Raw genomic sequence first — 27,994 nt, 5'->3', positions numbered from 1 at the left:
TTCCATTGGCTGACTGATAGGGCCGGGAGTCCCGATTGGTCCATGGCCTGAGGCGACAGATTCCGGAAAGGGGAAGAGCAGCCAATATGGCGGCGGAGCGCGGCGCGGGGCAGCAACAGTCGCAGGAGATGATGGAGGGTGAGCGGCCCCTGCGGGCGACCGGGGAGCGGCAAGCTTGGGCTTGGGCGGGCACGGCCTCTTGCCGGATCGGAGCTCGGCCTCCAGCCTCCGGCCATAGCCTCGGATCTCTGACAGCTGCCGCCCCGGCTGGACGGGGCGGGGAGGCTCGGAGTCCGGGAGCCCCGGCCCGAGGGCGGCAGCGGGCAGGGAAGACCAGAGCCTCGGGAACAACGTGGCGCGAGCCCGCCCAGGAAAAGGGGACGGACGAGGAAGCCGCGGCTATGGGAACCTAGTCTTAAAGCTCCGAGATTGACAGGCGAGGAGGCGGGGGACTGTCCTCTGTCAGCTCATTGGGAAACTGAGGTTTCAGGCGTGGAGACCTGCCAAGTCCATAGGTGTTCACGAGGCATGGATGGGAAAGAGTCTGCTCGGGAAGCGAATGGGTTGTGGCAGAGCGATGGGTGACAAGGAGGTCCGGAGATTGAGTTTACGAGGCGGTGTCTTGTTTTCTTTATGTTCAGAATCTTGGAAGGATGAAATTCAACTTTCTTCCCTTTTTCGTTGTGTTGAATTGTGTCATCATATACATACATACATACATACACACATATATATTACATATGTGCATGTTTGTATACACAGTTAGATATATAATCGTTACATGTGTGCATATGTATGTGTGTGTGTGTATACACACACATATATACATACACACACTCGTATACTACCCATTGTAGCATCCGGCGAATCTGAACCCTTAAATGCCTCTTAAAGACTCCTCTATTTTAGTGAGTTTTCCTTCTGGAAGAACAGTCACGCAGTCACTCTTCTGAGAAGATTGCTAGGGAAGAGGGTTGCAGAGCAAGGAACAAGAGTGTTGGAAGGAAAGTTCAGTGTGTTTAAGAGTGGTGATGCTGCCCTGGGTTGGACTTTGAAGGATCTCTAGATGTCATCCAGGCTGGAGACAGGTGGGGAGGACCATTCCAGAGAAAGGAAACCCAGTCCAAAGCAAAGGAGTATGGAAAAGAGTTTGACCTAAATTAACAATCAGATGAGACGGGGGTTGGGAAGAGCCGGCAAGGCTTCCCAGAAAAGATTATGGAGAACCTAAAAAGGGAGTCATGCTAGTGCTTTATTTTACCTTTGAATCTTTTCAAAGCAAGGAAATGCTTCTTCCTATCCCACTCTTCCCTCCTCCAGTACCTTTCTCCCCCTTCTTCCTCTGTTTCTCAGTAAAGGGCAAATACAAAAGCCAGGCTTTTCTCTCTTCCACTCCCACACATGTCATTACCAGCTGACACTTGTATTTGTATAGCCTCATGTCTTTTGGCGGGGAGGGGTTTTGGGTTTGGTTGGTTGGTTGGTTGGTTGGTTGGTTGGTTGGTTTGGGGGTTTTTTGGGGGGGGTTGGTTGGCTTGGGGGGGGGGGGTGTTTGTTTGTTTTAAGATAGGGTCTCACTATGTAGCTTTGGCTGGCCTGGAGTTTGCTATGCAGACCAGGCTGACCTAGAACTCAGAGATCTACCCATGTCAGTCTGCCAGAGTGCTGGAATTAAAGGCATGTACCACCATGCTTAGTGAGCTCCATGTTTTGTCATCTTCTCTGTCATGGCCAATACCTTAAGTCAAACCTTCCTCCTCCTGATAGATTTTTTTTTTCCTTTTTGTTAGACTGTCATACCCAGGGTCACACAGTCACATTTTTGCACACCGTCCCAAACTGTAGAACCTCTGCTGACCTGAAGATAAAGGCACAGGTTGCAGCAACTGTCCCTTATGTCCTCTGGTTCCTCGGAGACTGCTACACTGAACCTAGTTTCCCTAATCCTGGATCACAGACTGTTGTGTGCCTCTTGGTAACTCATACATTCTCCATGTCCTACACACAGGCCACTCTTGTGCCCTTTCTCGTTTGGTCCTGATGGAGGTCTGGGGAGTGTACTCCCCTAACTCTTCTACAAATACAAAAATTGAGGTTTAGAAAAGAAGATCTTTCATCAGAGCCACTTGTCATTTTGCTTTCTCGCAGCCTGTTTATCTATTCTGAAAAGCTTTGCACTGGTAACATTGTCATGTGATCTTTTCACATCAGTAGGTTACCTGGCATTTGGCACTTTAGACAATTCTCATTTTCAATGGAGCTCCTCCCTGCCCCCAGTCTGATTTTAGCTAGTCTTGATTTCTTTCAGAATGTGGGGCCCTGTAAATTGAACCAGTTTTTCATGGCCAAATGGATAGTGGGACATCAATAAAGGTATGTGGTAGAGGATCACAGTGGTCCCCTCTTGTGGTGGACATCAGGTCAACTGTGAGAGTCACCTGGAAGGAACTTCACTATGTGGTGCCGTTAGTGTTCCTAATCACAGATGGCCTAGAGGCTTTTGGAACACTTGGCAGTTGTTTCCAAGCCTTGGAGGGGAAGAACAGCATGTTAGTTGTGCCCATGTGTCCTCGTGGGTCCTGTCTCTGTGTCTTAAATAGTGCTGGGACATAGAAGACATTCAAGTGTTCATAGAAACTGAATTCAACTATTTCAGAAAGAAGTCTTGCTGAGCTACAACTTGTGGTAATCTGTTCTCTGTTCCTCAAATGGTCACATGAAGTGGATGTGAATTCTCACTGATGTGTTTGGGTTCAGTTGACAGGCGGGTTGAATCTGAAGAATCAGGTGATGAGGAAGGGAAGAAGCACGGCGGTGGCATCGTGACAGACCTCAGCCAGCAGAGCCTGAAGGATGGAGTAGAACAGGGGCCAGAAGACCCAGAAGGTACTGGGCATGATTAACCTTGAACTCACTATTGAGGGGAAGTGTGCTTTTGAAGATTGCTGCTTCTTTGCACGTGATGTCTCCTCGTAGAAGCAGTTGTGTTCTTCAGTGGTCCCCAGTAGATTGGGTAGCTGGGCATGCTGGCAGAGGGCAGCCTGCTCTCTGGGGTGCTACCTCAGCAACTAGCAGATTTACATTTATGGGTACAGTAGATCCATTTCTGCTGAAGGGACAGTACTACTACTGATGATATTGGCACTAATGTGTCACCTAGAGCAGAGCCAGAAAATGGTTTTTTAATCCTTTACTCAGAAAGTAGAATTTGAAGAGAGCATAGTGATTGACTGCTATGATTTTGTACCTGCCACAGTGATGAGAAATCACTTCTTGTCCAATCTTGACATTTCTTATTTGAGGCAGGATCTCACTATGTAGCCAGGCTGGTCTTGAAACCATATGTAGCCCGGTCTGGCCTCAAACTCAGAGATCTGCCTGCCGCTGCCTCCTAAGGATATGTGCTACTATGCCTACATCCACCTCGACATTCATCTAGGCCTGAGAGATGTTAGATGTTAGGGAGATCACTCCATTTGGAACTGAGCAGCTTCATATGGTGGTTTTATATCCTCCTCAGTAATGGCCTATGCTTACATGTTTGCTCAGAAAACCAGTTTACATGGAAAAGAATGACAGAAAATATATAACCACAGGAAAATGTCTCAGCTGAATTGTTGGGGGGGGAGCAAATTTGTAAGTAGGATGTATCTTAAAATATGACTTTTAGTTAAAAAGCATGAGTATTTAATTTTACCAGCTTAAAAAGAAAACACATTAGCATTGCTGAGGATCTCTTATAACAGAAGACTTGAGAGGAAACTGCCTTTTAACATTTTTCAGATTTGTATGGATTTTTCAGGTATTCATAATTATGCATTACCTTTATAAAAATAAATTTGCAAAAACATAGCTACTTTTTAAATAGCATTGCTCACTGTGTGCCAGCAAAGATGATTGGTAACTATGGTAACCAAATTTTAAGGCAAAAGGAGATTACCACAAAAGTACCCACTACAGTTAGTTTGGAACTTCAGAGCTGATATTCTGGAGGTGATGTGGGTGGATAGAGCAAATGGGCGCTGTCATCATCCTTTGATTTAGTCACGGAAGGGCTGAGATCTATGCCACTGAAATATTAGGCTACCTGGAAGACTTGGAAGTTAGAGCAGTATGATCCTAGGCTTCATTTCCTGGCTAGCTTTGTTACTGTAATGGGTTTCTCACTGTAAAAGAACTCTAATGTGTGATAGGTGAGGAGAGTAAAAGTCCCGTGTCAGCCAGAGATCCCTACTGCAAGGCCGGCCAGTTGGGCTGAGCCCAGCTTACTAAAGTCCATGCTCTTGCCTCCAGACAACTAGAACACATAGTAATTCTCTGGGAACACTCCTTAAAAAAACTGGAACTGCTCATACTTACATAAGTTTCAGCAGAAGACATTCAGCAGAAGTCAATCATTACCTTCCTATTTTTCCTAACTTATGTATGTTTATATACATTTCACATTTATGAGGTGTATATGTTTACAGGTATGTATGTGTGCATGTAGATGCCAGAAGACAGACTCAGGTGTTGTTCCCCAGTTTACTGTTTCTGAGACAAGGTCTCTTACTGGCCTAGAAATGGCCATTTACACTGGACTGACTGCAGCAAGCCCACATGTTTGAACTTCTCAAGTACTGGGGTTACAAGTATACCATCATGCTCAACGTTTTTATGTGTGTTCCAGAGATCTAACTCAGGTCCTGGGCTTACATAACCCCTTCACTAAGTTATCTCCCAACCCCTCTCCCCCGGCTTTTTTTCTTCAGTACTAAGGATTGAACCCAGGGCCTCCTTACACCTGCTATACAAGACTCTACAGCTGAGCTATATCCCTAGACCCTTACTTTAAAAATTGCAACTATGATACTTTCAAAAGTTTGTTCCGCCAGGCAGTGGTGGTGCACGCCTTTAATCTTAGCACTCAGGAGGCAGAGGCAGGTGAGTTTCTGTGAGTTTGAGGCCAGCCTGGTCTACAAGAGCTAGTCCCAGAACTCCAAAAGCTCCAAAGCTACAGAAAAACCCTGTCTCGGGGGGGTGGGGGGGGACACACCAAACCGGAAGTTTGTTCCAGTTGGTAACTTTATTCCAGGTTAAGCTGGTGTTTCAAGAAGGGACAGGAACAACCCATGCAGGATGCTGTTTTAGACAGGAAATTTTGGGCTATGCAGCACATATCCTGAGAAGCCTAGGAGAGCCCCATTTCTAACCCAGTGCGGCTGCCGGTTATGCCTACTTTTAGTCTTCGTGTCTAGTTTGGACACAAGTGGCCTGGCTACTTGCCTTAGCTACAGTGCCTTCCTGTCACAACTTCCTGAGCTCATGGATGGTGAATTACTGCTGTCTTTTGAGGATAAGGGGACTCTTGTAATGTCTTCTTGTTTGTTTAATTCCTTTTACTTAATACCAGATTAGTCCATATACTATAAATTATAGGTAAACAACAAAAGTAACATATTTTAGTTGGGTACTGTTGACTGCTCTAGAGAAGACATCATGGAAAGTCAGTGAAGTGAATGGCCATGGAGGGCCAGTTCTTCTTTGTTATTAAGCTGGTTTATTAAGATTAAAGGCATGCACCACCACTGCCTGGCGGAACAAACTTTTGAAAGTTTTTTAGTTGCAATTTTTTTTCTTTTTTTCTTTTTTTTTTTTTTTTTTTTTTTGGTTTTTCGAGACAGGGTTTCTCTGCAGCTTTTTTAGAGCCTGTCCTGGAACTAGCTCTTGTAGACCAGGCTGGCCTCGAACTCACAGAGATCCGCCTGCCTCTGCCTCCCGAGTGCTGGGATTAAAGGCATGCGCCACCACCGCCCAGCCATAGTTGCAATTTTTAAAGTAAGGGTCTAGGGATATAGCTCAGCTGTAGAGTCTTGTATAGCAGGTGTAAGGAGGCCCTGGGTTCAATCCTTAGTACTGAAGAAAAAAAGCCACATGCTTCTCTCTAAGGCCGCCAATGAAGAAACAGGCTGCCCGGCACATAGTCTGCTAATGTTTGGAGGAGCCAGATATGGGCTGAGGTCAAGAGTGCGTAAGCTGGCTCTACTATAGATGCAAGTGCATGTTTGCACTAAGGAAAAGAAACACAGGAAAGGGAGCCTAGGGAAAAAATAGTAATAAGTGATAAGAAGTTAAAGGAAATAGAGGCGAGAGTATTCTGGGACAAAACAGAGTTTAGACTCAAAGAAGCAATCAAAAAAAGCAGTCTGTTTCCTTCCTACAGAAAGTTTCAAGATAAAAAATGTCTTAAGGGAAACACCATCTATGAAGCCATGAAGCTAGGTGTGGTGGTACTTATCTATCATCCCAGCATCTGGGACCTGAAGCATTAGAATTAAAAATTCAAGGCTAAGGGCTGGAGAGATCACTTAGTTGTTAAGAGCACTGGCTGCTCTTCCAAAAGACATGGATTCAATTCCCAGCACCCACATGTCAGCTCACAAGCACCTTGTAACTCTAGTTCCAGGGGACCCTCTACTGGTCTTTCAGTTGGTGGTCAGACATACAAGTAGACAAAGCACCCGTGTACATAAAATAAACATTTAAACAAGTTCAAGGCCAGCCTGAGCTACAGAGTGAAACCAAGTCTGAGAAAAGGGGTGGGGCAGGAATCCAGTCAAAATAGCTTTATTTGGATGTCAATGGCTACAAACTAAAGGAAAAAACTATAAGACCACTAGGGAAAGCAGATGACACTTTGGTAGTAAAGGGAAATGCTGTTAATCTCAAGTGTTTGGGGGATATGTGCACATGTATTTGCATTCCTCTGTTCCTTAATTCTTTCAGCATTATTTTTAATCAGGTTCTGATGAAATGCAAATGGGGGTTTCATATGAGACTCTCCACTGCAGCAGGAAGCAGTTTGTATCTGGCTCTCTAGGGCAGAAGTCTCATGACATCCAAATGGGTTTCTCTGCTGGAATTAGTTCATCAGGCTTCCAGTTGAGAAGTACTCTTAAATTATTCAGTGAAGCTCTTTGATCTTGTCTGTTGAGCTCTGCTTCATTTTGTTTCCCTCTCTGTCAGGGAAGCATCTGTAGATGCTGGGCTAGTTTCCAAAGCAATAAAAGGCACATCCCAGAACATGTAATACGCCCAGCATGAGCTGTATTCAAGTGGCCCAATTTATTGCCACAAACAGAAGGGAAAGAAGACATGGGTAGAGAGGCTTCTGGTAACACAAACTCCAGGGATTCCAAGGTGACAGTCATGATGGGAACGTGCTTCCCAGCAGTGACTAGGCTTCCCTGGGTTCACCAAGACTCAGGCAGCTGCCTTTCTCCTCCTTCCCACCAAAAACTTCAAGCTGCATTTGGCTTCTTAGGAGGTTCAGAGGCACAGATGACTTTTGGAGGCTTTGCTATCGCCCTTCTCATCTTTAGTGTCCCTTGCATCAAACTTCTCCAGTCCTAGGGCCGAGTAGCAACTCTTTATAAACAGAATTGTTCTTTTTGCTTGTTTGTTTTTAGAGGAACATGAGCTGACAGTGGATATGGAAACCATCAGCCTGGACCGAGATGCAGAGGTAATGCTGCCTGCCTGACTCAGCCTCAAGGGGCATGGTTACAGATGACCCTAGCCATCCGTTTATCTTTCATAAATGTGACTAAAGAGATCACCCAAGCCTTTTTTTTAAGTAGATTTCCTATATTTTTACTATTTTTAACACCAGCAGTTGAATCTATTTCTGCTTAGATAGTTAAGACCTGTGTGGCAAATGAAATGCTTTTGATTCAAGTTCTGTGAATCCAGCGGTCATATTGTTGATATGGGTTCTTAAACCCCCAATTTTTTAAAAAGTGTGGATGGGGATATGTGTCCAGTTGCTAGGGAATTGAATTCAGACTGACCACTGGGTCAGTTTTACATAAAACTAACATAAATCACAACTAAACCAAATGTCGACCTGCCAATCACAAATGGATCTACTAGCCTCACAGCCTCTCCCTTCCCTTCTCTTCTGGCATTCTCCTAAGCAGCTCCTGGCCAGGTCTCCAGAAATTCTGATGGTTCTAAGCAAAATTCCTCTGTGTTTCAGGATGTTGATCTGAATCACTATCGTATTGGAAAGATTGAAGGCTTCGAGGTGCTGAAGAAAGTGAAGGTGAGAGGAATCTGTCCTTGCACACAAGGTGACTTGGTAACATTTACTTGGAGAATATGCATAATCCTTGTTCCCATCCTGTGGGTGGCACTGGCCTATATTCTCATGTTTCTCTTCTGAATGGGACAGGTGGGATGTCTGGGCTCTAGTACTGCCTTGGCGAGGCCTTGCAGTCTCCTGTACTAGCTCACTACAGTTAAGTTTACTTCTCAAAATAGAGCCCAGTAAAGGTTCCTCCAACTGCGAGAACTTGACTTACACTCCAGCCCTATCCAGGGCCTCCCTCCCCAAACAGGTGTGCTCAGTATGGGTCTTCCTGACTTTCCTTCGGGCCTGTGCATGTTCTCAAGTAGAGGAGAGTAATTCCAGCTTCTTATCCCCACTCACTGCCCCTTGAAGGTCAGCATGAAATAGCCCCAGGAGTGTGGCCCTGTGTTCTTTTTTGCCAATGCTGATCCTCTCCCTATCCTCCAGTCACTCTGCCTACGTCAAAACTTAATTAAATGCATTGAGAACCTGGAGGAACTGCAGAGTCTTCGAGAACTGGATCTCTATGATAATCAGATCAAGAAGATTGAGAATCTGGAGGCCCTGACAGAACTGGAGTGAGTAGGGAGACCCAGAAGAGATGGGATAGGTTGGGTGACAAGGGTGACCTACCCACTGCCTGGCTATAGTCCTGGAGGGCTGCCCTGTGCTAGAGCTCTAAGAGGGAGCAACAGTTTCTTACATGCCATTAACACTGAAGGCTGAGTTCATTCAATAATTATGTAAGAACTGGGAAGTAGGATCTTTAATCCATAATCCCCTTTTTAAAAAACAAGTGTCAGCCACATTTCTGACTAAAGGGATCAGCTTTACCTGGCTATAGCCTTATCTGGCTTCATTCCTTTGTTGGTGCTGGCTTTTGTTTTTGTTTCTTTTTGAGATCATGTCTAAAGTAGCCCAGGCTGAACTGAACTCTCTGTGGCTGAAATGATCTTGAATCTTGAGCCTTCTGCCTCCACCTCTCCAGTACTGGCCTTACAGACATGTGCCACCATGCCCATCTGTTTTGATTTTTCTTTGTTTCAGTTTTAGTCCAACGCCGCTCAGGTTCTGCCGTGGACACAGGCATAAATGAAACCTGGTTTCTGCTCTAGATAGAGCAGTTAGGAGACAGTGTTCATAGCCTGCAGGTTGCCTTTACTGCCCTCCAGGCGCCAGACAGCTTTATGGTCCCATAGCTCGAGTGTGAGCCAGTCAGTGAGTGATGGGGCCATGATGAGATCCCACCTCCTAGTGACTACAGATCCTGGAGGCAGATATCCTCCAAGTGGAATTCTGACTCCTATGTTCCTTGTGTTCCTTCAAGAAATATTTTGCTTCTTTCCAGGATTCTAGATATTTCTTTTAATCTGCTGAGGAACATTGAAGGGATTGACAAACTGACACAGCTGAAAAAACTCTTCTTGGTCAACAATAAGATCAGTAAAATTGAGAACCTAAGTACCTTACATCAACTGCAGATGCTGGAGCTGGGCTCGAACCGCATCCGAGTAAGTACAGATGGATCTGCAGTGGTGCACATAGGGTATGTGCTTGGCTGAGGCTTTGTTGTGTTCATGTTGTTTGGAGGATGCAGGGAAATAGTTAAGGAAAACTGCTAACTGGAAGCCAATATTTTTTTAATTCATTTATTTATTTTACATCCTGGCCACAGCCTCCCCTCCATTATTCCCTCCAGTCCCTCTCCACCATTCCTCACCCCCAACCCCTCCTCTTCCATCTCCAGCCAGGAAAGGACATGTCTCCTATGAGTATCAATAAAACATAGCGTATCAAGCTGCAGTAAGACTAAGCACTCCCCATGTGTTAAGTCTGGGCAGGATGACCCAGTATGAGGAGTAGGGTCTCAAAAGCCAGTAAAAGAGTTGGAGACAGCCCCTGTTCCCGTTGTTAAGAGTCCCATAAGAGTACCAAGCTACACAACTGTAACATAGATGCAGAGTGCCTAAGTCAGTCTCATGCAGGCTCCCTGGTTGTCGGTTCAGTCTAGCCTCTGTAAGCCCCTATGAGCCCAGGTTAGTTGATTATGTGAGCTTCGAAGCCAGTAATAAGAACTGTGCACACACCAACTGATCTTGTCTGATAATTAGCTTTCATGGCTCTTCGTCTGTATCATGGTCCTGTGCCAAGCTAGTGCCAGCTGTGCTCCATAAAGAATGCCAACTAAGCTTTCCTTTTAAACCTGTTCATAGTAGTTTTCTTTCATCTGTAACTGAGGTGTGTTTCACACTTGCATTGATCATGTGATAAGCAAGATTTTTACTGCTGAAATTCCCCCCAGAACACTGGCCTGGTTCTTCATCCCCTAAAAATGTCCTCTGGCAGAATTTGGTTTAATGTTTAAGATCCATTTGACCTTGAAAACATGGGTCAGAATGAAAATGAGAGGCCTTTGAAAAAAGGAGCGCTACAATGTTCCACAGAAATAAAACTAAGTCTTTTGAGATAGGGTCTCACTCACTGTGTAGCCCAGACTGTCCTGGAACTCAGAGATCTCCCAGTACCAGGATTAAAGGCATATACTACTACACCTAGCAAAACCCAAGTTTTTGCCAGTTGACAGATAACGGCTAGGGAAAGTGCCTTGTATCTGACAGACAGGAACCTCAGAGGGTCATGTAAGTTCTGATATTGGAAGAGGATCTGCCGGGCAGAGGAGGGAGGCTTACCCATGGGTACACACAAGGATTTTGTCTGTCTTAAGACTATATGAGCCTAATTCTGACATCTTGTTTCATAGTGCTGTGTCTATCCTCAGTCTGCTTGGTTAGTGACTGAGGCAGGTATTTACATGCCTGTGTCTGCCATGTGTGAAGCAGCTCCCAGTTGGTGTTTGGAAGTCTTGTACCACACTTTGTGCCCTGCCCTTATGGTTCTTCAAGAGCCATAAGGGCACAAAACTAGGACTAAGTAGATATGACTGCACCAAGGAAAAGCAAGGGATGAGGAATGGGAACAGCCATGGGGCATCCCTCATGGGCTTCTGAGATCAAAGTTCCCAGTATCTTGATTTCTGTAGAGGCCTAGGTTCAGGGGAATGCATACTCTCAAAAGCTGTGTAGAATGAAATGCCACTTAGGCCAGAGAAATCAGCGAGCTTATAAATTTTCAAATAATCCCAGAGCTCTGAAAGTATGAGAGTTGGCCGGGTGGTAGTAGCATATTGCCTTGGGAGGCAGAAGCAGGCGAGTTTCTGAACTGGAGGCCAACCTGGTCTACAGGTATCCAGAGTGAATTCCAGGACATCCAGGGCTATGCAGAGAATCTCTTGTTTCAAGAAACCGGGGGAGGAGGGGTGAGGGAGTATGAATTTTGGGTTTGGGAGTGAGCCCCAGAAATCAGTCGTCAATCCTCCATAATTTTCGTACTTTTCCATACTGTATATACAAGAGACAGTTCATTAGAAAATTCCCAGAGTCCAGACATCACAGAGCTGAAGTCTTAGATTGCCTCATCTTGTGGTCTAGATTCTTTAATTGAAGTTTCATCTGTTTGACAGGCAATTGAAAATATCGACACATTAACCAACCTGGAGAGTTTGTTTCTGGGGAAAAACAAAATTACAAAACTTCAGAACCTGGATGCACTTACCAACCTGACAGTCCTCAGTATGCAGGTACTGGGCCTCACCAGCTCCCAGCTTCTCATTCTCACAGGGCCAGACCCATCACACCCAACCTGTTTTATTCCCTTAGTATGTCCGTGACCAACATTGTTTCACAGTCAGTAGGTGGTGGAAACATTAGAATCCACAGATTGTACATACACATATATTCTAAACTAAAATTCTGTTCTTCTTATATAATTTATTTTTACTTTTAAGGATTTCAATTTTGGGAGCTGGAAAGATGGTTAAGAGCACCAGCTACCCTTCCAGAGGATCCAAGTTCGATTCCTAGCACCCACATGGTGACTCACAGCTGTCTGTAACTCGTTCCACAAAATCTGACACATTTCTTCTGGCCTCCACAGGCACCAGTCACATATGTGATGGTATACAGACAGACAGACATTCAGGCAAAACACCCACACATTAATTTAATTTTTTTTTTTAAATATACTGAATTGGGAATTCATTTATTTATTTATGTATTACATATACAATATTCTGTCTGTGTGTATGCCTACAGGCCAGAAGAGGGCACCAGACCTCATTACAGATGGTTGTGAGCCACCATGTGGTTGCTGGGAATTGAACTCAGGACGTTTGGAAGACGAGGCAATGCTCTTAACCACTGAGCCATCTCTCCAGCCCATTAATTTAATTTTTAAGAGATAGAATTTCATTCCTTGGACTGAAGGGATGGTCAGAAGTTAAGAGCACTGGTTGCTCTTCCACGTAATCAGGTTCACTTCCTAGCACCCACATGTCAACTCACAAATGTCTGTAACTCCAGTCCAAGCCTCTTCTGGCTTCTGAGGGCGCCAGGCAAGCATGTGATGCAGGCAAACGTTTATGCACATAAAATAACAGTGATGTTCATTCCTTTCTCTATTGACAGTTGAGCAATAAATGAACTCTGTGGCCATCCTTAGGAGGGAGAACTCACTCCAGTCCTCTCAAGTGTGTCTGTTCAGTGGTAGAAATTCTCTGTCCCTATTACACAGAGAGGGCAGACCTTGTGAGACCATGTGTTTGAGGACAGTTCAGCTGTTCAGCACTAATGTATGTATAGACTCGTTAACTTTTATTTTTAATTAAGACAAGGTCTCACTATGTAACTCTTGATGGTCTGGAACTCACTATAAACCAGGCTGGTCTCAAACTTACAAGAAATCCTGCTGTCTCTGCCTCCTGCATACTGGGATTAGAGGTGTACAGCACTATGCCTGATTCATGTGGACTTTGTTGTTAGTTTTTGAGGTTTCATTTTTGTTTGGCAGAATCAACCTTGAAGGATTAAAGGAAGATGTGCCTGGGATGCCTCATGTGGCAGGTCCCACTGACATGGCACAGGAACCTACCTCATAGACTGAGTAAAACAAGTATCTTACAGACGACTTCAAAGAGAAGTTTTTGAACTGTAATTGAGTTGTAAGATACTCTAAAAGAAATGAAAATTGCTTCCTTTCAAAACAGAAATTAGCTGGGCGGTGGTGGCACACACCTTTAATCCTAGCACTTGGGAAGTAGAGGCAGGCAGATCTCTGTGAGTTCGAGGCCAGCCTGGTCTACAGAGCTAGTTCCAGGACAGGCTCCAAAGCTACAGAGAAACCCTGTCTCAAAAAAAAAAAAAAAAATTAGGACAGGAGAGATGACTCAGTGAATAAAGGTGCTTGTTGCCAAGCCTGATGATCTGAGTTCAATTCCTCAGGTCCCATATAATGAAGAGAAAGGATTTCCTGCAAGTTTTCTGATGTCTACCAGTACACCCACATATACATACTGTACATACTAAATATTCAAAAAAAAACCCATGATACTTAGAGGAGAGCTAAAAAGCAGATGAGAGCGCTGGATGCTCTTCCAGAGAACCTTGGTTCATTCTCAATGCCCACATGGCAGCTCCAACAACCTTTTCTGGTCTCAGCACCAGGCATGCATGTGGTACACAAACATACATACAGATAGAACACCCATACCCACACAAAAAAGAAGTTTTCATTGATACTTTTGAGATTTTTTAAATTGTTATAATAAGTGATCCAGCAAGATGACAGGTAAAGACTCCTGTCACCAAAACTGACCACCTGCCTGGCAGCGGTAACTCACACCTTTAATCCCAGCACTCTGTAGAGGCAGGCAGATCTCTGTAAGTTCAAGGACAACCTAATATACAGAGCTAGTTCCAGGACAGCTCAGGCTGTCACACAGAGAAACCTTATCTCAAGAAAACAAACAAAAAAAAAATCTGTATTCAATCCCTAACACCCATATGATAGAAGGTGCAAATTGACTCTACAAGTTGTCCCCTGACCTCCATGTACCCGCCATTACATGGTCATATGCACATACATACACAAGACAAATCTATTTCTTAGTTACTTCAAATAAACCTTCAGATGCACCTAAAAAAAAAGTGTGATTTTCATATAAAAACCCCGAACTTCAACATGATATTCAACCCAGTACAACAGACCCAAAATGTTAGCCTCTTCTCAAGTCCCATTCAAGAATATTTTAAATTTTTTATTTTATTGTGTTTGTTTTAGTTATACAGACAGGTGTTTCTGTGTAGCTCTGGCTATCCTGGAACTCACTCTGTAGACCAGGCTGGCTTAGAACTCAGATCCACCTGCCTTGCCTCCTGAATGCCTATTTTTTATTTTCATATGTATGGCTGTTTTGCCTGCATGTATGTCGGTGTACCACATGTATACCAACTGCTCTTGGAAGCCAGAAAAAAGCATCAGATACCCCGGAACTAGAGTGACAGATGATCGTGAGCAGCTGTGTCCGTTCTGGGAATGAAGCGTAGGTCCTCTGAAAGACTAGCCAGTGATCTTAATCACTGAACCACTTTTTTACCCATCCACCCCCATCTCCCAACACTTTTAAAATAAAATAGGATAAATGGGAAACTTCATTTCTAAAGCCCTTGTATTTCTCACCTTCTGTGTAGCTGACTGCTCTTTTTCTTTTAATATTTTCCTCTGTGTGGTATGAATGTGTGTGGTATGATTGTGTGTGTATTCATGCACGTGTGTGTATGTGTATGCTTGTGGAGACCCCAGATTAAAGTTGGAAATCACCCATGATCACTCTTCCACCTTATTCATAGAGTGAGTCTCTTAATCAAACCCAGAGCTAATTTTATGGCTAGTTTTGCTGACCAGCTTGCTCTGAGAATCACCTATCTCTGGGCTTCCATGGCTGGAATCACAGGCTAGCCACCTGGCAATTATGTGGGTTCTGGAAGTTCAAATTTGGATCCTCAAGCTTAAGTGGAAGATATTTTAACTACTGAACTATCTCCTTAGCCCCAAGGATGATACTTTTTAATTCTCTTCTACAGAGCAATCGGCTAACAAAGATTGAAGGTCTACAGAGCTTGGTGAACCTGCGTGAACTATACCTCAGCCACAATGGTATCGAGGTTATCGAGGGCCTGGAGAACAACGTAAGAGCCCATTGGTCTGTCTGAGGGAGCTAAAGGGAGGTGAAGAGGAAGGGGCGGGTGCTGGCATCCACTGCCCTCCAGGCCTGGCCTCAGGTGGACATACTGCCTACAGGATGTGAGCTAAAGGGCCGTCTACCCCAGTGAGTCAAAGGGCCAACATGTCACATGGCTACCTGTGGGGTTTCAACACAGCTGTCACAGACAGACACCCTCCTAGGGCAGTTCACTGCACATCTGCCGTGTATTCTAGGCCTTTGGGTGATTTAAAAAATCCTTACCTACCCCTGTATCACACAGATAGCTAACACAAGTATCATCAGCTCTGTCCTTCCCATTACTCCCTCTGGCCACTGAACTTCCTGCCTTGCCTCAGCCTGCAAAGACTCCAGGGTGAGCCTAGCCTGCTTAGAAGGAAGAGCCATGCTCCCCTGACCCCACTCCTGGAGTCCAGAGTGCTGAAGGTCTCCTCCTTCCCACTACCTTTCACCAATCTGTTCACTCCCCTACCCACCTCCAGCTTCCCATTCAAGAAGAGCTTCTCCTACTTACAGTTGCCTTTGATCTCACCTGTTTTTCCTCCAAGCATGATTCAAGACAAATAAAATATTTTTTCTTGTTCAATTTTACTGGGGTTGTTTTGTTTTGTTTCAGGGAAATGTTTTTTGTTTATTTGGTTGATTGGTTGCTTTTGTTAAATTGCCATCAAATGCAACAAGATTGGGTCAGGTTTTTGTTCTTGGAATCATCATTATTCAAATCTCATCATAGGTTCCTTTGCCCTTTGTGCCCCATCAGTGAGATTCTGGAGGAAAACCAGTGTTCTGAGTTTTAGTTCATCACTTGTATAAGAATTTTCAGAGCCGGGCGGTGGTGGCGCACGCCTTTAATCCCAGCACTCGGGAGGCAGAGGCAGGCGGATCTCTGTGAGTTCGAGGCCAGCCTGGTCTACAAGAGCTAGTTCCAGGACAGGCTCTAAAAAAGCTGCAGAGAAACCCTGTCTCGAAAAACCAAAAAAAAAGAATTTTCAGGAAAGCTAAAATTTGCCTGTTCAAAGTTTGGTAACCTTCCTCTAACTTTAAATTAAGAATTTAGCTAGCATGTGAAGCCAGGTGTGGTAGCACTCACCTATAATCACAGCACTTGAATGATGAAAGCAGGAGAATCAGAAGTTCAAGGCCAGCCTTGACTACATCGTGAGTTCAAGGCTAGCCTAGGCAGCGTGAGACCCTGTCTCAATCATACATGAACAATTAACCCCCCCCCCATGTGCCCTTCTGTAGTGTAGGATGGTAGTTAAAAGGAGAGCCAGAGGCAACAGCTGGAGCAAGGGAACTTCAGAAAGCCTTGGGGCTGGGTGGGGTGCACACACTAACAGAGCACCAGTACCCCTGCTCCTCACAGGTAACAGTCCCCTCTGGGGGACCAGCATGTCTATCTGCTCTGTAATTCCCTCATGGTACAGGAAAGAAGTGTGAGTGTAGAGTCCTACCCAAGGCATCTTATAGCTAAGTCTTAGTTATGTGTCATGTCTGAAATAGAACAGAGAAATACTGTGTTTAACAGTAACTGTGTCATCATAATGTTTACCTTGATCAAATATGACAGCCTTTCAGATTTATTTCAGTATAAGTATTTACCTAATGTTCTCCCAAGTTTTATCTTAAACAAGAATTTACGTTCATGGTGAGAGAAAAAAAAAGTGACTTTTCCCAAGTGGCACATACATTGTCACTGGCCCACTTATCGAATGTTCTTTCTTCAGTGTCCCAAGGCACCTGTCTGATGGATTTGGCTCTTCTGTGCCCTGAGATTTTCCCTTCATTAACTAAAATGTTTATTCTGGCTCTTGACCTGGGTGGTTTTTTTGTCGTGTATATAAGTTGCCTTCCCTACCCTGTTGTGTTGTTTTGTTTTTAATTTAAAAAAAAAATCTTGTTTGATTTTGAATAAGCACTCAAATCCTTTTCAAACAGAAGGGGATTGAGTGTATAGCTGGATCTCAGGTCAGAAAGGTTAGTGAGCCGTCCTGGGGGCCAGTGTCTACCACCAGCACTCTTCCCTGCTGAGCCTTGGACTCAGATCTATAGTGGGTTTCAAACTACTACTGTTTTGCTAGTTTACAGTCTTACACATTGAGCTGTCACAAAGTGCTGGGGAAGGATTCCATTGGTGGGCTTGTTCTGTCCCAGCCTGCTGTGTCCTCGGGTTGGCATTATAGCCCCATATAGTTGTTTTATGGCTCTGAAGCTCCACGAATTGTTACTTGGTACTCTCATACCTGTGCTGCATATCTGGACTCAGTGCTTCTAGCATATGTGCCAATTCTTGTGTGATGCTTGTATGGGATGTGGAACCTTCAAGGGATTAGGAAGCCACACCTGTGACATTTTTTAATCAATAGCTACTGACTATGAATTTTTTAAAAATTTCCATTAAAACTTGGAAAGGTTTGGGATCAAGAGACTGGGAATACAGTAGAAAACAAGGACCATGAGTCTCTAAAGTGCTGAGAGATCTTTAGAGCAGATGGAGGAAGGACTTCAGCCAGCTGTAAGATTGCCATGGAGTCTAGGAAAACATCCCAGTGATTTGTTAAAACATATTGGCAAGCACTATAAGTTACGGCAGACTTAATTTTCACCATGACATTGTTCTGCTGTTGAATCTTGAAACTATAACCATGAAAACAAGTATAAAGCCGGGCAGTGGTGGCACATGCCTTTAATCCCAGCACTCAGGAGACAGAGGCAGATGGGTCTGTGAGTTCGAGGCTAACCTGGTCTACAGAGCTAGCTGTTAAGATACCCAGGGCTACACAAAGAAACCCTGTCTGGTGAGGGGGAAGGGGAGATAGGACATAATGCTGTATCTTGCAGGATACTTGGTACCCACAGACACCAAGATCAGCTGCTAAGGTCCCACTTGCCTTCGTTGCTTTCCTAAGTCCTAGCAGGCCCCAACATTAGCCCTTCAGTACCTAGGCCTTCTGGCATCGCCCCAGGTACCTTTGTCCAAGACAGGAAGGCTTCTTTGTTATTCCTCCCACCTCTACTTTGTGCCTGGAGTATCTTATCCTCACCCGAACAGCAAGCTCCTCAGCCTCACTGAAGAGAGGAATTCCACTGTCGGTAATTCAGCACTGTATTTCCTCACAGTAATCACTAAAGACTTGCTACAACGGTTGTCATTTCTTCCTCAAAGCTCAGAGTCACTGCTCTCCCCAGACCCCAAGAACAGGAGCAAGGGTCTTACTGGGGTCCTCCGCAGTTATGGGGCCTCAGACTGACACAAAGTTTAGGAACGGTGAGGGCTTCATGAGGTTTTGAACAAAAACACTGCATCAGGTCCAGCTGAGGAAGACACAGGAAGTGGGTAGGTGGTATCAGTCCAGCTCTGTCAAAGTCGCCCCAAGGCACATAGAGGGTGGCCATGCAGTCTTCAGCTCAGCCTCACACTGTTGCATGTGGTTGCATGCTGCTATTGAAGTTCAGTAATCCAGAAAAAATTTTCTTATTTTAGAACAAACTCACCATGTTGGACATTGCATCAAATAGGATAAAAAAGATTGAAAATATCAGCCATCTAACAGAACTGCAAGAATTCTGGGTAAGTCTTAAACATAGTGGGATTGGCATCTCTCTCTTTGGCTCAGTGGGTCCCGTTGAGTAAAACATGTGAATGAATGAAAGTCTGCTCGTCCTGGAAACCTTGATGCCCAGTGAACTGTGCCTGTGTCCTGGGGATCAAATTCAAGTTGTTTCCTGTGCTGTTACCCACTGAGCCATCTCACCATCCCTGCCTTCAATTTTTTTTAGTATACTATTATAGATATATCATTTCATCTATTTGTTTGTTTGTTTTGAGGCAAGATCTCCCTGTGTAGCCCTGACCATTCTGGAGCTCTATGTACACCAGGCTGACATCACAGAGATGTACCTGCCTGTACCTCATAAGTGCTCTGATTAAAGGCATGGGCCACCATGCCCAGCTGAGCTTTAAATATGTAAATGTATAGTTTTTGTGAAATAAAGAAAACAAAATTTTTTTTCTTTCTAAAATTTTTCCAGGCCCTCCCAACCCTTAGTTTCTTCTGAAACTCTCAGTGTATATGTGTTAGTCCTTTGGTCTGATCATAGCACATCTGTTGCTCATCTACCCTCCTTCCCCCAGGCTTTGCTCTAGATGAGCCCCAGTTTATGTGATTTCTTTTTCTGTTCTTCCTTTCTTCCTTCCTTTCTTTCTTTCTTTTTTGTTGTTGTTGTTGTTTTAGTTTGGTTTTGTTTTGTTTTGTTTTTTAGGATAGGGTTTCTCTGTGTAGCTTTGGAGCCTGGCCTTGAACTCACAGAGATCCACCTGCCTCTGCCTCTCCAGTGCTAGGAATAAAGGCATGCGCCACCATTTCTATTGCTCTGTCTTCAAGATATTATTTTCCCTTCTGCAGTACCCAGTCTGCTTTTAAGATCATTATTTAGCTACTTCAGTTTTTAGAGACTTACATACTTATTTGTGTTTATGTGTCTTTATAGTACATAGGTATATGTATGGGTGCCTATGCCTGTGGGTGGCACAGAAGGTAGCTGTGACTTCCTCTGTCATCCTCTGCCTGTTTATTTGAAGCAGAGTTTCTCCCTGAACCTGGGTCTGGCATTTATTTTCTCACTCGGCTAAGCTGGAAGCTAGCAAGCCCCGGTGATCCCATGTCTGCCTCCTTTGGAGTGCGGTGACATACACATGCAGGGTGCCTGACTTGTTACACAGGATCCAAACTGTGGTCCTCATTATGCAGCAAGCACTCATAACTCCTGAACCACCTCTCCAGCCCTAGGTTCATGGTGGCAGGAGCGCGCAGCTAGACCCTGGACCTCTCACATCCGGGAAGGCTGAGAACTAGAGCAGGATCTCATGATACTGCTTTTCACCTTTTTATTCAGTCCAGGATCCCAGCCCAAGGGATGATGCCATCCATATTCAGGGTATGGTTTCCTTTCTTGGTTAAACTTCTTTGGAAGTCCTCTCAGACATCTCTAGACATCTCCTAGGTGAATCTAAACCCAATCATGCTGACAGTGAAGTTAATAGGATAATCATACCTATTCGGTGAATTTTTGTTCTAGTTGTCTTTTTGGCTCTTTGAGAACGTTAAGGTTTTTCTTTTTTTAATTAATATATACGCATGTGTGTCTGAGTATGAATTGTGCACACAGAGGACCTGTGCTTGTGGAGACCATAAGATGGTATTGGATCCCTGGAACTGGAGTTACAGGGAGTGTGAGCCACCTGATATGACTGCTGAGACCCAAACTCAGACCCTCTACGAGAACAGCACTTGCTCTTAAACTCTGAGCCTGTATTGTTCTTTTTTTTATTTCTCACAGATTGGATTTCTTATTAGATTTTTATGTTTGTCATTCCTTCTCTACATGGCTAGTAACTTCTTGTATGCTGGGTACTGTGAATCTAAACAGTTGATAGTTGTATGTCAGATGTGTATTGTTTTTCTGCAAAATATATTGTACTTTGTATCTAGCAGGAAGTGAAGTTACTGCTAGACTTCAAGGCTTATTGCTGGGGTGAGCCTACATGTTTTTTCCTCTTAGGCTAACCAGCTCTATCCCTGTGTATTGCCCCTCTGTGACCTCTAGTAAATGTCATGGGGGCCACAGACATGTCCCCACCCCATGCAGGCCCTGGTCGATTTCATCCCATACTCCCTACTCTCTGTATATGCCTTAGTCTTTGCTTCAAGATACAAGAAGGGAGACAGCATGGGATTTCTGGATTTTGTTTTCCTATATAGCTCACTCTTACCTAGAAATTCTGACATCCCCTCTCCCCACCTAAACATAATTCCACTTGACTTCATTGTGGCTTCCAGAGCTTGTTTGACTCCCCTTCCTCATAAGAGGCCAGCCAGGGTGACCATAGCACTCACCCATTTGTTTTTCCTCTCAGGAATCACTGGTTTGCACCGCCTATTGTCCAGCTTATGAAAGCAGCTGTCCCCACACCATGCCCTACTCTATTAGTTTATAGTCTAGCAACAGTTACTTCAGTGTTGATTGAAGCTGAAGCTATATTTGCTTTATTTTGTATTTATGTCTCCCCACTATTAAATGTCACGAAGACCAAAGAACAAAGTTGTTTAGGACTTTTTAATCTTTAAAAAATATAACCTAGGGGCTGGGGAGATGGCTCAGAGGTTAAGAGCACCACCTGCTCTTCCAAAGGTCCTGAGTTCAATTCCCAGCAACCACATGGTGGCTCACAATCATCTGTAATTGGGTCTGGTGCCCTCTTCTGGCCTGCAGGCGTACACACAGACAGAATATTGTATACATGATAAATAAATAAATATTTAAAAATAAATTTTAAAAAATATAACCTAAAAGTTATTATCTGAACCTTCTTAGTATAGAATAGAATGTTGTGACACACAGTCATGTTTGCATGGCCACCACCACCATGTTTGTCTTACAAAACCAAAACTGCCCTCACTAAATACTAATGTCCTTGTCCTACCATTCTCCTCTCTGACTTCATACAGTTTTTGACCTTTTCTCACCGGCTGTTTCATCAATATAATGTTCTCCAGGCTCTTCCTTGTTTCAGCACAAGTGAGACTTTCCCTACTTTTGAAGGATGAGTACTATTTTATTCTGTATATGTTGTTTCTTCTTTTGTCTCACCAACCCTTAGAACAATGCTTGATACAGATTTGGTGAGTCCAAAAGAGGGAGTTAGGGAAGGAAGGTTTGTCAGTTGAGTGAGGCTAACCGTGTTAATGTTAGAACCGAGCTTACACATGTCAAGTGAGAGATTAGCATTCTGCTGCTAGAAACAGGAGAAGTAATCATTGCTGGCACTTCCTGACTTATTCCATTTTCAAAAAACAATGAGATGCAGCATTTTGTCTGTGAGTAGGCAGATTTGTGAAATATGATTGCAGCCAGTCTGTAGTACAGCAACCCCTGTGCTTAGCACAAGTATTTGGAAGCATTTAGAACCTTAAACATACCCACTCACTAAAGCATGATGGTGTCACATCCAGGACCCTAACAAAATGATGAAACATACATGTAAAGTAGTCTTATGTCATTATACAATGGGACACTTCTGAGAAATAGATCATTGGGAGCTTTTGTTATATGAGCATCATAGAATACATAGACAAAGACAGCTATGATGTCTCTAGATAACACCATGTAGGGCTCAGCTAGATGGACTTGGGGTCCAACATGACGTATAGTCTTTTGTTGGCCAAAATGTCATCAGGTGGCACATGATTTGTTTCCCATAGTAGTAAAAGCTTTGTTGCATTTCTTGATGATAAAAATGCATGTTTATTATATATAAGGTCAGGCTTAAAGAGGAAAGGAAAGCCTTTTAGCATATATCCTATCCATCTTTTAGATACACTTTTTAGGTGCATTATTATATATGAAACCTAGGAACATTTCACATGATGCATGAGTATGGTGGTCACCTGAAAGGCCAAGATTACTTTCTATAATGTATGGAACCTTAAAAGTGACAAGAAAACAACCAGTAGACAAATAGCAGGCAGGTAAGTACGGGCAGTGTGTAGCCATTGGTCTTATTCCTGCTACATGAAAAGTCTGGACCTAGGACGGATGGCACAGGTCCCTGGTGCCCCTTATCCTTACCAGACTGGTAAAGCAGACATCACACTGACCAAAATCTACATTCAGAAGGAGAACCTGGTGCAGCAGCCTACTTGCTGCTGACACCTACTCTGGCAGCACACATTGCCTGTGTGTCACCAGCAAATGAATAAATCAGATGCTTCTCTTCTCTCAATGTGCCTCTGCTGGCCTCAGCCCACTGAGCTTCTCAGAACTTCTGTCCTGTGTTTGCAGTCAGTGGTAAGCAGCCTGGTAGTATACCTGGCCAGTGACTTAGTGGTTGCTGGCAGAGACTGTATAGCCCAGCCCAGCATCCTGCACACTGACAGCTCTCACGTTCTCTCGCTCTCTCTTTCTCTCACACACAGCTATTCTCTTCTCTGCAGACATTTATAATTAGTTCACGCTTTCCGACACCACTTCAGTTAGTCTACACTGTTGGTGATACCAGTGTCCCTGTAGATGATCTCTCTAATAACCTAACATCTCAGTTCCTCCACCTCTTCATCTTTATACCCTTTTCCAAGAACTTCAGACTCATATTGGCCTGGTTACGTCCTGATTCCACTTGACCTCACTTCTTCCACTGCTCACCCATTGTCCCCTCTCAGTTCTCCTTCACAGCCAGTCCTTGTCTAGCTGGGTAACAGGGGTGGACCCTTATCCACTGAAGTTGAGCCAGACAGAGGGGCAGCAAAGGGGGGCCTATGATGTCAGGCTTGGACTTGACCTGTTAGGTGATTGCCTGTGTGGAGCAGACATCCATCTTCCTGAGCCTGCTGCAATTAAGCACGCAGCCACCAGCATGGCCTGGAAGCCAGCATCTGGGTATCCCAGTGGGTCAGTGCCCACACTCTGCCCTTTATACGCTGCTTTAATCCCACTGTACCATTGGACACGTTCCAGATTCAACATCCTTTCAATTCTGCATCTTTCTTCCACCTCCCAACAACAATTATATTTGATTCCTGTACATTTCTCAAAATAGATAGCCGGCCACTGGCCCTCCATTCTCCTGTCTCCCTGAGTCTTTCTTGGTTGTCTTTGCTTCTTTTCTATTCTGCACCCACAGGAATGCTCCAGCATTCAGTCTTCACTTTTCTTTCTCCTTGACAGCCCTACCCAGTCTCACAGATTTAAATGTCACCACTGTGCTCCTGGCAGCCAGCTTCTGTTTCTAGCTCCACTGTCTTTCCTGGATCCAGCTGTCTGCTCTTGTGTTGAGCCATCACCCAAATAGGACAAGTCCAAGCCCGAGCTCATGCATTATCCCCACAGTCCCTCAGTGACTCTGTCCTTCCAGATCCTCAAGCCAAAAGTCTTGACACCCTCCTAAACTTCCCCTTTCCTGTGTACCAGATCCACTCCAACATCTAAATATTTGCTCTGCCTTCAAAGTGCATCCAAAACCCCCGTCTCTTCCCCCCTCTGCTGCTGCCACTTGCCCAGCATCCTTTCCCTGTACTGTTCTGATGGCCTTCTGACCTGAAGCCCTGCGTCTACCCTCCAAATAAGATCCTTGTGCTTGCTTTGGCTGGACATATACTACATTTTGAACAATACAGAGATTAGCATGGCTCTCATGCAAAGATGACAGACACTTATGAAACATTCCATATCTTTATTGTGTATGAGTTAATAAAAAGACAAGAACTAGGGCAAAAAGCATTAAGAACCTTCTAGAAAAAAAATCCTGTATGGATTCCCATTCCATTTAGGAATAAAAGTGAAATTCCTACAAAGTTCCATGATCCCCTCAATGGCTCTCACTGTTGTATTGCCCATCCCTTCCCTACCTTTCTCCACAAATATCATCACTCTGCCAAATCCTGCATTCTTCAGGGCTTCACACAGGATAGGGCCCCATGAATCATCAGCGCAGGAGAAACAACAGTCCCAGGACCTATACTGACCAGGTGCTTCAAACCCAAAGGAATGGTACCAGGTCAAGTCCTATGGACAGTAAAGTCTTAGGACAAGTGCCTGAGAATCTCTTACATGGAAATTAATATAGTTCTTGAGATGCCCCCCTCCACTGCATTCTCATCCAGTGACCCTTCATCCTGATGCAATCTTTCACTTCCCCTCTGTTTCACATGTAGCCTGTCTGTCCCATGGTAGGTTCTCAGGCTGCAGAGGTCATGTCTCCAGGAGTGGTGCCCTGCTTCTTCCTACAGTTGCTTGCTGCAAACCCTGCAGCCTGCAGTACCTACAGGCATGACTTCCGACTTCTACATGGGCAGAACAGGAGCTGCAGGCAGAGTCCTAAAGTTTGATGACAGACTTGGCTCCTCTGTTCAGGCTGTTGACATAGCAGCTAGCCCTGACTTTATTTTCTGTCTTCAAACCCATAAGTACAGTAGACTGCATCTAGCCTAAGTGACGTGAGTGTCCATTGTGCACACTCCTAACATCTATAGTTAATCTATAGTTAGTGGTATCATGTTGGTGCTAAGTCAGCCATGGTACACCATAGAAAGTAGCACACTCAACTTATCATGGTTTTTCTCTATCCTGTAGAACAAGCTGTGGGTTAAACATTTGCTAGCATACCATGGCCCACATATAGGTGGCTACTTTGCTAAAGGTACCCTTCCCAAGCCTCTGCCTCAGCACTTAGACTGGAAAATAGGTTTGGATAGTTTAACCTGATACTGTAGGTTCTTACCCAAGGTAGCTTTGTCTCAAAATTTGATCCCAGTGTGAAACAACATGCATCTGTTGAACAGTGTGGGAGTCATTCAGTTCGGTCTCATCTTGATGGCACATTTGAAAAGAGAGAGCACTCTCCTGCCATGCTCAGACCCCAGCCCACTGTAGGGTTCAGTGTCCCTCATCTGGTGTTGGTGGCCTTTGCATACAGGAGCTAGACATCCTCAGAAATGTACCGCAAAGGTGATCTAAGAGTCATGTTTGGAGTAGAGCAGCCTCTGGCCAGCTGCATTACAGTCAGCGCAGTCTCAGCCTTGGTAGCAATTAGTGTGAGCCAGTATGTAGGAAGAGTAGCCAGGCCCGCTTCAGATCTGCTTGAGGGTCAGGTGTACAGCCAGCACCACCCCGCTCTTCTTAATGAACTTAGTTTGCGTGTGAGCAGGTGGAGCTTTCGCGGTGCTGCTAAAAGGCAACCAGGAAGAGCCAGGTGGTGACAGAAGATCTGTGAGGGACTGGGATAAGGAGAACTATAGAGCCGTGCTTCTCAGCCTGTAGGTTGCAACCCCTTTGGCAAACCTCTTCTCCAAAAATATGTACATTACAATTCATAACAGCAAAATTACAGTTATGGAGTAGCAACAAAAATAATTTAATGGCTGGGGGTCCCCACAACATGAGGAACTGTAGGATCACAGCATTAGGAAGGCTGAGAGCCAGTGCTGTAGTGTGTTTTAATGACCCCTGTCTCATATTTGGGGATCCTGGCACATAGGGGCCAGAGCTGATCTCTAACAGCCTGTTCCTCATGTTCCTTCAGATGAATGACAATCTCCTGGAGAGCTGGAGTGACCTTGATGAGCTGAAGGGTGCCAGGAACCTGGAAACCGTGTACCTGGAGCGCAACCCCCTGCAGAAGGACCCACAGTACCGGCGGAAGGTCATGCTGGCCCTACCCTCCGTGCGGCAGATTGATGCCACATTCGTCAGGTTCTGAGTCCTTGCTCCTCACCTGGTCCCTCTCCTCGAAAGAACTTCCCAGCCACGGTTTTTTAATCTACTTATTGCTCCTGAAGTCGTCACTATACCAACAGTCACAACCCAATGGCAATAATAAGGCACTGGTGGTAGTTGGCCTATGATGCCACACACCATTCGGAGATGCCAACACTATTAAATCTTGCCACGCGGTCTTCCTGGTGAATTGGTGACGGTTATTATAGCCATGGAGAGAATGCAGGACATGTTACAGTCATTTGTTCTTCTTGTCTGTCTATGTCCTTAGCCTGGTGGGCATTTCGCAGGCCCTCAAGTCAGTTTGCAGGGTTTAAGTAGTCATGACCCACAACAGCACATTTGATAGTCTTTCAGACCAATTTTGGAAAGAAAAAAATTGTATTTAAAAAAGAATTGAGTAAAATCTGGTCGGATCTCGGATGCTGTAGCCCTTAGAGCCTTTAAAGCACACTGGGCACTGTATGACCTGTTCCCACTTGGTGAGAGCCGAGATGTGGAGAGTGTCAGCACACACCCCAGCTGAGTTGAAACTACGTGGTTCTTAAAAACATAAGTAACTCAGCTCTCGGCCACTAGTCACATGGCCTCCTATTCTTACCCATGATCCTCTTGGCCTTATATGACGTTTCTCTGAGCAAACCACTAGGGCATGGATCTAATGCTGCAAAGGTATTGTCATCCCTGGGAGCCTCAAATCTCCTGTTTCACACAGTAAGGACTGAATATGGTCACCACAGGCTCCTCAGCTTCCAGGATTCTTGTTCTACACAGTCTAAGATGGGGCCCCTAACTGCCATGTGTGGCAGTTACTGTTCATATCTAAGTCTGTTGAATTTATTTTATCATCATTTGTGCTCACACTGTGTCTCTTCAAGCCACATCTGATGGGAGGCACCCGTTTCCATCACTACAGAAGGTTCTAGGCAGCACTGCTCTAGACTCTGTCCAGCATCAGGACAGCCTGCCTTGAGTTCTGACGCCTGTGCCCAGGTGGCCAGCTGACAAGGAGTTTGTAACATCAGAATGCTTACATGAGATTTAACATCCATTCACGATTCTAATTCTCACCAAAATAAACTGTCTGATCTGAATCTGTGCGGCATCTCCCTGTCATGAAACAAGCTCTTAGCAAGAAAAGGTGGGTGGAGCAGCATGCCAAGAACATTGTGCCCTATCCCTGGGAGCTCAGAAGGACCTAAATGTAAATGTCTCTTCTGCAGTCACAGGAGCCCTACACACGTGCACATAATTCTATAGAGTATGTAAGAGAGAAGTAATACTGAGGGAGCAGAAGGCACCAAAGTGGCACAACCATCTTGAGGATGCATCTGCAACATTCAGTTGCAGGGGAATCTTAACAGTTAAATAGAGTGGGCAAGGGATATTTTCTCCAAGTGAATTCAAAATTTAGAAGTAGGAAGAAATGTCAAAAAGTTATTCCTTAAGCCAGCGGTGGTGACACGTGCCTTTAACCCCAGCACTCTGGAGGCAGA

At 44.7% G+C, this 27,994-nt stretch overlaps 1 protein-coding gene and 1 pseudogene across 1 annotated transcript; both read left to right on the top strand.

Moving 5' to 3' along the window:
• The first annotated feature begins 11 nt into the window (after window positions 1-11).
• Window positions 12-27,592, top strand: Ppp1r7 (protein phosphatase 1 regulatory subunit 7). Its single transcript, XM_038339442.1, has 10 exons — window positions 12-138; window positions 2,758-2,886; window positions 7,449-7,504; window positions 8,018-8,083; window positions 8,558-8,688; window positions 9,459-9,621; window positions 11,631-11,747; window positions 15,088-15,192; window positions 18,712-18,798; window positions 26,305-27,592. Exons 1-10 carry the CDS (start codon window positions 87-89, stop codon window positions 26,479-26,481), a joined length of 1,083 nt encoding a protein of 360 aa, XP_038195370.1. The 5' UTR covers window positions 12-86; the 3' UTR covers window positions 26,482-27,592.
• On the top strand, window positions 24,359-24,458 carry LOC119822054 (annotated as a pseudogene).
• Window positions 27,593-27,994: the final 402 nt, after the last annotated feature.

This window comes from Arvicola amphibius, chromosome 8, assembly GCF_903992535.2.
Source record: "Arvicola amphibius chromosome 8, mArvAmp1.2, whole genome shotgun sequence".
In the NCBI taxonomy this organism is placed as follows: domain Eukaryota; kingdom Metazoa; phylum Chordata; class Mammalia; order Rodentia; family Cricetidae; genus Arvicola; species Arvicola amphibius.
This window is presented reverse-complemented; position numbering and strand designations above follow the sequence as displayed.